Below are 11,107 nucleotides of genomic sequence, written 5' to 3' on the forward strand. Positions count from 1 at the left end.
AACTCAGAGTTAAATAAAGACCATGAAACCGTTGCCAATTGTCAGAAAAACCCATCTAGTTCACTAATGCCCTTTAGGGAAGTAAACTACCATTTTTACCTGGTCTGGCCTACATGTGACTCCAGACCCACAGCAATGTGGTTGATTCCTAACTGTCCTCTGGGCAATTAGGGATAGGCAGTACCAGGCTGGCTAGCCAGCAACACCCACATCCTGCGAATGAATATAAAAAGAATCTTTTCAGTTCCCACTTCCATTGGCCAGCAACACTTCCTTACATATTTGTCAAAAATAAATGTAGATTCTTTTTCTCATTTCAGATTCTGATATTGATGCAGCCACTGCCATGATGCTGCTGAATTCTTCCCCTGAGGTGAAAGGAGCAGAATGTGAGTACACAGTACATTGCAATAGAAATATAAAGGTTTTTATTGCAGTGCAGCCTCCTCAGATATTGTTCTGTTGTGATGCAAGTCCTCCACATTTGTTCTATTTATTTTCCATTTTTTTTGTGCCCTGTTCTTTCCTTGCGTTCACAAAATCCTCAGTTGGGAAATGGACTAAACCTGTGAATTTTTCTACTGGTAGATTCCATATCAATCTGCCAAATTTCCTGCTTTTTTTTCTGCCAATTGAATCTGTTACTATGACATTGATTGATCTCTTGACAGATTCTTCAGATAGCTTCCCACTTGTACACGACTGCAGTTGACTTGTAGCAATCCCTGTTGATAGATGTGGTAAAAGTTGTAGTGATTGCATGGATGTGATAAATATGTCCTTGCATAAATCTTGGTTTCCATATGTTGATCACTTCAAAGCTACTGAAGAATGAGTATCTAAAAAATTTCATCAAAAGGTCTTCTCATCTGGGTTTAAGATCTGCTTCTGTCTCTAATAGAGTTTCAGAAACATGTTATTTGTTGAAATTTGACTAAGTTCCTATAATATCCAGTTTTTTTAAAAATGCAGTATATCACTAATTCTTTAATAGTTGCAGAAATGTACCTTGTATCGGATCTAATTTGGGGAGTCATACATTTCTTGCTTCACTATTCTATGAGGTTGATATACTCAAGGCAAAGTCATTACAACATAAATCCCTGACTGTACATGAAACAGGCTTTTTAATCTTTGCACTTAGGAATAATTTAGAAAATGGTTGTTACATTAACAGTAATGTGTATGAGAGACCCTGACAAATCAATTCTGCCCATGACCATAACAAATTGGAACCAATTCTTTCCCTGATTTTATGTGTATTTATTAAGTGAATGCAGTGATATCTTTATATTAACCCACAGTGTTTTCAGTGTGCACATATCTTGTCCCACTCTTCTATGAAGAAATTCTTTTGAAATTCAGCATTATGTAATTGTGGTGCTGTAAATTTGTTTTGACTGGGAACATCTTCCTACGCCTACATCATAAATAATGCCTGTGTTCAAACCACTTGTAGGCGTTATTGCCTCATAGCCTTGCTGGAGAACTGATGATGACTAACTTATGTGAAGATGACTGTGGATTACATTGTAAGAGCAATTAATTCAGGAAAATTACAGCAGAAAAAGGAACTGTGTTATTGAGTGTACTTTTATGCTCTATTTCCTTCTGTTCCCTCTTGATGTCTCAAGTTCTTTGCTAGATTTCACTTGACTTTAAGGATCACTGCATCCTGAAGCAAATTGTAGCACCCCAATTGCTATTAAAACAGCCTAAATCGCTATAATCTGGGATCAAACATTTGCTTTTATTGACATGTGTGGATAAGCTAAAAGCTGGATAAACTGAATGTATTTGCAGAGTCTGTGCATTTTATTTCCCAGTGGTAACAGGTAGCCCATGTTTGAAGTCCCCCTGTTTTAGGGTAAGTTTCACTTCAATATTGATAAATAACTAGGAACAGAAATCTTGTTGAACCACTGAGATTTGTTCTAAAGTTGTGTAAAGCAATACATAATATTAATCACCTGATCTGATTGGCTGTATTTTGGCAGCACTGCAGTGCTCTCTGAGGAGTTCACTAGGGGTCTCCACCCACCAAGGTCTAGACGAACTGCTGAAGCTGCCCATTGCTTGTGCCTGGCCACTATGCAGCTGCTGGCCTAAGGTACACTCCCAAGAGGCTGCTACTGCTCCCCTAGGCCTGGCAGAGGGTGGGGATCGGAGTTGGTTGAGGGTGGGGATCCACTTGGCTCACGAGATGCTGGCAATTTCAGATGTAAATTCCTGCTGCACCCATCACAAGACAGAGACCAAAATGGTGGCGCTCTCATGGTAGCCTTCAGCCCACAGCTGATAGAAAAACATGAGCTACTAAACATGGAACTCCATCTGGACCTGCAGCCAGCTATGAGGAGCAGATCCACCAAGCAGAGATTCAAATAGACCCTGAAGGCATCAGCAGCGGGCAGCAAGAAGGGGTGTCGCAGCCTTCCAACAGGCACCACCAGGCATGGCCCTGATGTGGCCAGGAATAAGCACAGGCCCCAGAAGGCAGACGACAACCTGAAAAAGCAAAAGCCCTGGCACAGACCCTGAGCAGCATCTCGTTTCTCCCCCAACTTAAAACTTTTCATTTAAAGATTCAGTTTTCTGGAATGCAACCCTGACTTTAAGTGTGGACACATGAACATTCTTGTGGTCAATTTTGCAATCATTTTTCAGTTTCACAGCTTTTATCATTCTGTCACCATAAAAGCCTGAATCTAAAGGATTGATGCTATTTTTTGAGAATCCTGGGTGTATTAAGGCTCATAACGCAAGTGACCATGAGATTCAGAAAGGAGAGATGAGTTAAGTTTTGATTGAAAGACGTTGGCTTGGATTTAAAACAGAATGAATAAGGAAGCAAGATTTGCGCAGCCAAATGTGTCAGCAGTTAGTTTGGAGAGAATGTGGGATCAGAAACTCAGCCCAGGGACGATTGGGATATTGATATTATGAACAGTCTGCTTTAGCCTAGGTAGTGGCTGGGAAATACATGTACATTTAAGACCCATTCAAATTTAAATGAGCAACATCTTGCTCTGAAACCAACCCAAATAAATATTTTTGCTTTAATTTGTTCCAAAAACTTTTAAGGGTTCACCGAATAATTTGGGACTGTAGTCAGCATGGCTTCTTCGGAGGACATTAGTGAACCAACTGAGTTTGACAATCTGGCAAATTATCATTAGAGCTTCACAGTTTGCTATAACAAGATTTACATTCATGGCCTCTGGTTGCTAGTCCAGTATCTTAACTATTGAACTATGAATATTCTGACATGTCACGTCATGACAAGAGCTAATGGTCTTCCCATAACATTGCTGCTCCTGTGCTTGGTACAGGTCACAGTATCTGAATGTATTGGCAAAGTAAACTTTTGGGTTGATGTGATACATTTTGAATATTGTACATTCTATAGGCAAGACATATCAATGGTAAAATGAATGGGTGTGAGGTTAATGGCATGGTATCCTATCAAACAAACAAAAGATGAATGTACTGAGTTTGGCTTATTCTAAAACAATTAATCCTCATCACAGTAGAGATTGGGAATTGACCCAATGTCCATGGAGTGCAGAAATGACTGGAAGCAAGTGTATGGACATTGGGTGGAGTGCAGTTCAGTTATTCCATTGAATAGCCTCCCTACCTGTTGCCAATAACAACTTAATGTAGGCAATTTAAAGGTACTGCAGTCAGACATCATTGGCTTCAGTTATGGGGTGGGATGAAAGAGAAATTTGACAGAGAGATCAACAACAAATGTGGCAAATGAGCAGAATACAAAACATTCATATTTACACTTTCATTGGTCATTGATTGACAGACGGGTCATGTATGGACATTAATGTCCAACAAATGCAACAAAATCTTCAAATCAAATCAGGCGGATCTGATGTACCTCCGTAAGGTATGCAGGACTGTAAAGACCTGAAACAAGCAAACACAAATTGCAGGGGAAACTTAGCAGGTGTGGCGGCATCTGTGGAAAGAAACTGAGCCTAACGTTTTGAGTTTTGCTGACAATTGTGCGTGGGGGAGGGAGGCAGGGACAGGAGTGAGCAAGAGGACTCCACCTATCCACTCACTGCTCCCACTTCCCCCTGCCACACTATCACTACCATCAGCATAAATATCCCACTTTTTCCTAGCTGCTATCGGCTCTGAAGAAGGGTCACTGGACTCGAAATCTTGGCTCTGTTTTCTCTCCACTGATACTGCCATACCGGAGTTTCACTAGCAATAGACTTTTTTTTTCCTGTTTTTATTTCTTTGAGATCTCCTGCATCCCTAGTTCTTTATTTTATTGTAAATACCTGAAATTGGACTATCGTTTACTGACTTGAGAAAGAAGGAAGAATGCATATTAAATAAAACCTTGCATGTTTTGGGTCATCCCAAAGAGCTTCACACAAAGAACCTTTTGGCATTCAATGGAATACAGGTGGATAAGAATCTTACATAGATTTAAGGCTGATGGAGAACGGAATGCATTTTTTAAAAAAAATCATTCCCATTTTGTTTTTTTTTGACATATAGAGACTAACAACATGGAAAGGCTAAATTGACTAATGTAATCATGCTTTTAATATGTTTGTACAGTCACTTAATGCTAATATTGCTGTGGATGTTGCAAAGCATTCCAGGCACATGCATAGTTGAAACTGCATTTATTCTGATTAAAATGGGGTCCTGTTCATTTCCTTTTGGTATTTGCTTTTCCTGATATTGACTGCTTTTGGAATTATTCTCATAATCTTTTCAACGTTTTCTGCTAGTGATTTTTGCAAGCGTTGCTCACCCTTCTAGCTTCACAGCTCAGTAGAAGTGCATGCTGCAGAGATTTTAACTGATTTATTTTGTTACATGTTGCAGTCCATTGATTGTAATGCATAAATTGGGTCAGGTGACTGACTGACTGACTGACTGACTGACTGTTTCTGGATGTAGGTTTTTAGTTTTACATCTGAGTATTATCAGGATATCAAAATGTGGAACCATAGGTCATACAGTCATACAGGCAATGGGTTAATGTTAGAGTTTGACAAGTTTATATGAAGTACAGCATTTTCCATTCAAAATCCAAGAATTGTATTGCTGACATTTTTATCTCCCTGGTCTTTTTGAAAAAAAGTTAATCAAACTACGCAACTCCCTCATCCACTCCACGCTCCCCACCAACCCCACCACACCCTGCACCTTTCCCTGCAAGCACAGGAAGTGCAACACCTGCCCCTACACCTCCCCTTTCACCTCCATCCAAGGTCAAACTTTCCATATCCAACAGGAGTTCACTTGTACATCCTCCAACCTGGTCTACTTATTGTGTTGCTCCTGATGTGGCCTCCTCTACATCGGTGAGACCAAACATAAACTCGGTGACAAATTTGCGGAACACTTGCACTCTATGCTATAACCAACAACATCTTCTGCTTGTTAACCATTTTAACTCCCCCTCCCAGTCTGTTGGTGACATGTCCATCCTGGGCCTCCACTAGTGCCACAGTGACTCTACATGCAAACTGAAGAAACAACACGTCATATTCTGCCACAGGAGTCTATAACCTGATGGCCTAAACATCGAATTCACCAATTTCAATATCCTCCCCCCCCGCCCCCGGGCTCATCCTATGCCCAACCCTCCCTCTCATCCCCACCTCCTTGACCTGGCACTACCTATCCAGCTCCTTCCCCGCCTATCTGCCCCACCCTTCACACTGACCAATCCCCACTACCCCTACCTGCATCCACCTATCGCCATCCCACCTACCTTCCCCCAGCCCCACCCCTCCTCCCTCTATTTATTTCCCAGCTCCCTTCCCCCTCCCCAGTCCTGATGAAGGGTCTAGGCCCGAAATGTCAACTTTCCTGCACCTCTGATACTGCCTGACCTGCTGTGTTCCTCCAGCTCCACACTGTATCGACTCTGACTCCAGCATCTGCAGTTCTTGCTGTCTTCTAGATATAAGTAATATCTTGCTTTTTTTAAGAAACATTTACACCTTGATTATTTTGGATCATAGTTGAAAGTGTCTTCCAGCTTACTTGAGTTTCAGATTTTCTTGTCTTATGACATCTGTAAGTAAATTGTCAGTTTTATATTTTTTTAATATGTAGAGGTATTGCAATTGGGAGGGGGAGTTTCTCTTTTATCTCCTATTGAATGATATTCTATAAATAAATGCTACTTGTTGAAGAAATGAGAAAGTTGAGCACTTTTAAGGTGTTTCTGTAAATTTTATTTAATTATAGCTTATAGAAGTACACAGCCTGTGCCAGTTTATATTAACAATGTTAATAGCTTTTGTAAAGGTTTGTGGGCACCAATGCAAGCAGCCTTCAAAGATTGGCAATGCAAAATTTAGTAATGAACTTTGGTAGGAAGCATGTCTGAGGAGTATAGAAGCAGGGGTCACAGTTTAAGGATGTGGATTGGACCATTTAGGACTGAGATGAGAAATTTCTTTACCCAGAGAGTGATGAGCCTGTGGAATTCTCTGCTCAGTCGGCTGTTGAGGCCAAAACATCAATTTGCATCCAAGGGTCATATAGCAGAGTGGTAGTGTCTCTACCTCTGGACCAGAATGTCCAGGTTGAAGTCCTACCTGAACCAGACATGAGTCAGAATATGTCTGAAGAGGTTGATTAAAAATGTCTAATTTACATCCATATGTGCATACCTTGTACTTTGAAATTTCTACTGTTAATTGTATTACAAAGTAGGAAATGATATTTTGTTTTACATCTGTGCCAGATTAACAGAAGAAACCTTGACCTCAGGTTTACAATATCTGTACAATTTTAACAAAATAAAATCCAGTCAGTAATTATGAAATCACCGGAGTATGTAAAATCTGGAGTATTGTAAAAGGCGACTGGCCTATTTACAACAGTTGTAAGGAATCCCCTATTTTGCCCAGCTCTAAAATCAAAGCATGTTGCACTTTGTCATAAAGTTCAATTTATTCTATTCTGTATTCCAACATTAGTCTTTTTCCATAATGTTTCAGACATCCGTTCCAGATTTTGTGGCGAGTTTATTTGCTCCACCTAAAGTATTGGTTTTGAACTTATTTCCAGGAAAACTGATGACTTAAGAATATTGTTAGTTAAAGCAAGAAAACTGTTGTTTCTGAGGGAGATTTACGGTAAACTGTGTAAGAATAATAAAAAACGAAAGAACTGTGGATTCTGGAAATTAGAAACAGAAGTAAAAATTAACATTTCAGGTCCAGTGACTTTTGGGTTACTAGACCTGAAATGTTATCTCTAATTTCTCTCCACAGATGCTGCCAGACCTGCTGAGCTTTGCCAGCAATTTCTGTTTTTGTACAAGTATGATGTTCTTTCATGTCTGGGACATGGATTAAAACTCAGTCCTGGAGGCCGAGAATGTCTCTCTTCAGTAATGTCTACCAAAGCATTGTGAGTTGTTTTAGTTCAGCTCCTGTTGATTGAAGTCCCAGTGCAAAGATTAGCAATCCATAATTGACACACATTTAGCAATAAACTTTGGCAGGAAGAATGATTTCGGAAGAGTCTAGAACCAACGATCACAGTTTAAAGATATGGGTTAGACCATTTAGAACAGACATGAGAGATTTCTTCAACCAGAGAGTGTGAAGCTGTGGAATTCTCTGTACAGTAAGCTGTTGAGGCCAAAACATCACATGTTTTCAATAAGTTAGATAAGAGATCGAACGGTATGGGGAGAAAGCAGAAACAGGGTACTGAGTTGGTTGATCATGTTAAATGGCAGAGCACACTTGAGGGAGGCTATCCCATAGATTTAAAAGAAACAATGCAGCAAACCTTTTAGAAACATTGTAGAATAGACTTATCGACCATACTGGCTGAAAGAAAACGCTTACATTTCTATAGGATTGAAAGGTAATTGGAGGAGATTTGGCATGTCAGGCTTTTTGTCCTGATTTGTATCTGTTCAGTTGACACATTCATTATGTTCTCTGGCTTGAGGCAAATGCTGTTCATGTCTATGTTACTCGAGTGAACTTTCAAACTGCATTTGAATGGCCGATTGTGTTTTGCTACACATTTAGTCTCTCTGAGAAACGTATTTCTTAAAATGAAATCTAGATCCTGGGAAAATCTATCTGTTGAAATGTATGAACAAGGTATCTTATTTTAATGAAAAGCTCCCACTGTTTTAAGCACCAAGTTGCAATGAAGAACATCCTGTTTTCAGGTTTGAAATCACTGTGTAGTCAGATGAAGATATTCCCCTCCTTTCCTGTACGAATTGTCTTTTAAATTTGCATGTGAGAAAATCTCTGCTCCTACTAATAAATTCAAGTTATCACCGATTTATTGTAGCCTGGAAAGATCGAACAATATAGTGTTACTTAGGAGCAAAAGGAGTAAATCAATTATAGTGTTATACATAGCATTCTAGTAACAGTCCAAGGCCAGCTCTACTCTTTCTGATGTTGCATATGAACTTTGCTGAGTGTAAATAACCATAATTAACATATAGTGTCAACTTTGCATAAAAGGCAATGCTAACTCGTTCTGTGAAGTTTTCTTGTGTCTGTAGAAAATATCTGGCAATAAAGTTCTCCAGTATGTTCTTTCAAGTACTTATCTAGAAAGAATAACCAAGAATGAGTATGAGATTGATGTTAAATTGTGTTGTGCAATCTGAAATTATGGTACTAACCAGGAAGATGCAATAAAGCAGAGAAAATATTTGTTTACAGCTCTAACACTGTGGCAGCATCTCACAACCAACATGTCACACAGCTAAGTGGTCAGCATTTAATTTCTTTTGAGAATATTTTTAAGAATTAATGGACAGACAGGTATTGACATTGTAAGAAGGTACCTGTGTAATTCAAAGTAAATGACCATAAAAGGACTCAAACGGGAGTACTCATTACATTTGGAAAACACTAGACTGACTAAGACTTGCAATAATAATGAAATTCATGGCAGCAATCCTGTTCATGCCAAAGATTTTTTTAAAACTAGCTGAGTGAGCACCATGGTCAACATGGACCAGTCTGGGCTGAAGGGCCTGTTTCCATGCTGTATTACTCTATGACTTTATATTCACTAGTTGAACTATGGCATGGACATTGCGGATGTTCGCCACAATATTAATGCAAACTCCTTTGATGTATTTTACTTAGAAATGAATTAAGTATTAACAGTATTATGTGTTCACTTTATTTTCTAGATACATTGATTGGACTGGTTTAGAAACGTTTGGATTCTGTAGCTGTTCATTCCTCTTTAACACTGTCATTCTCTGTTGTGTCGTCCAGATGCTGTAGGAATTATGCCAAATGGAGGTCGAGCATACAGTCGAGGGCCATTCATGGGTATGAAGCCACTGCCAATTAATAGCATTGGAAGTATGGCTGCAGCAGTAAGGTAAAGAATTAACGCTTGCAGAAGTAGAATTGAAGCAGTCAACCTTCTTATGTGGCTATATGAGTTCTGAAACTGTAAAGCTGTTACTTTAGTCACTTACATTAGATTAAGTCTCACCATATTGGTGAGTACATTCTATTTTTCAATTGAACAGATTAAAATGAAGCTTGTGCTGCCCTTAAGTTGTGGTTCTGTAGTACTGATGTTGCCAACCTCTGACATCTGGGCATGAAAACTCTGCAAGTTCATTAAGTTGACTGCCATGAAGTGTGGTTGAAAGAATATCTGTCTTTAAGGCTGATGGCTTTTAGAAATGTACAAACTTTCATGTGCTGTTACTGCAGGTTACTTGCCTACAACTGGGGAATTAGAGGCATCACCCAAACATGTATGAGCCATGGAGTATACTAGATAAGCATGTTTTGGAAATTTACAAACAAAAATATGGTACAGTTCTATGGAATAACATTTTTTTTTAAACTTTCCTGACTGTTCTAGATGTAGTTTTGTCCTCAAAGACTTGTGTTACAATGCACTTTTTTCTCTCTAAATGCTATAGTTTGGTAAGGAATTTTCTAATTCACAGTGTGACCTCTTACCATTTAATCCTGGAAGTTGTAACTCAATAAGGTTAGAATGGGGAATTTCTTTGCTCAGGGTCATTAGTCTTTGGAGTTTTCTTCTGCAGAAAGCAGTTGAAACTGGATTGTTGAATATTTGCAAGTCTTAGTTGACAGATTTTTGATTGACAAGGGAATCTAGGGTCATGGAGGACCAACAACTATGACCATGTTGAATGGCAGAGGAATCTTGATGGGCCAAATGGCTAACTTCTGCAACTTCATAGGAATTTAATGATGCAAACATTTTCATTGCTTCAAAATTACTGCCTCAAAGGGCATTATCCTTTGAAGAATCATATAGTGCAGAAGAGGCCCTTTGGCCCATCAAGTAAGCACTAACACACCTGACCTTCAACTTAATCCTATTTACCAGTACTTGGCCCATAGCCTAGAATGTTATGATCTGACAAGTGCTCACCCAGATACTCTCTGAAGGAGATGAGGCAACTCATCCCTACCACCCTCCTAGGCAGCACATTCCACCACCCTCTGGATTAAAAACAGCTTTTCCTCACATTCCTCCCCCCCGACCCCAAACCTGTATCCCCTAGTGACTGACCCTTCAACTAAGGGGAACAGCTGCTGTTTATCCCTCTGTCCATGCCTCTCATAATCTTGTACACCTCAATCAGATCATCCCTCAATCTTCTTTGCTCCAGCAAAAACAACCCAAGCATATCCAAACTTTCGTCATTACTTTCCATCCCAGGAAGCATACTGGTGAATCTCCTCTGCACCCCCACCAGTGTAATCACATCCTTCCTGTAATGAAGCGACCAGAACCACACATAGTATTTTAGCTGTGATCTCACCAAAGTTCTATACAACTCCAACTTGACTTTCCTGCTTTTGTAATCATGCCTTGATTGATAAAGGCAAGTCTTGCATATGTCTTTTTCACCACCAGACTAACATGCCCTTCCTCCTTCAGAGATCTATGGACAGACATGCCAAGGTCCCTTTGTTCCACAGAACTTCATAGTGTCATTCATTCATTGAATAGTTTCTTATCAAATTACTCCTTCCAAAATTAATTAACCACTGTTAACCACGCGAACAATCTTTGTGTCATCTACAAATGTACTGAACCAACCCCCTCC

At 39.6% G+C, this 11,107-nt stretch overlaps 1 protein-coding gene across 1 annotated transcript in view; it reads left to right on the plus strand.

Annotated features, from left to right (window-relative positions):
• The first annotated feature begins 291 nt into the window (after nt 1-291).
• Nucleotides 292-11,107, plus strand: part of LOC109915970 (forkhead box protein N3-like) — a 23,378-nt gene continuing 12,562 nt past the window's right edge. The window contains exons 1-2 of the mRNA XM_020515652.2: nt 292-389; nt 9,276-9,384. Coding sequence (XP_020371241.2) covers nt 347-389; nt 9,276-9,384 — 152 coding nt within the window. The 5' untranslated portion in view covers nt 292-346. The remainder of the gene's footprint in view (nt 390-9,275; nt 9,385-11,107) is intronic.

The sequence above is a fragment of the Rhincodon typus genome, chromosome 8 (assembly GCF_021869965.1).
Source record: "Rhincodon typus isolate 14 chromosome 8, sRhiTyp1.1, whole genome shotgun sequence".
Lineage (NCBI taxonomy): Eukaryota > Metazoa > Chordata > Chondrichthyes > Orectolobiformes > Rhincodontidae > Rhincodon > Rhincodon typus.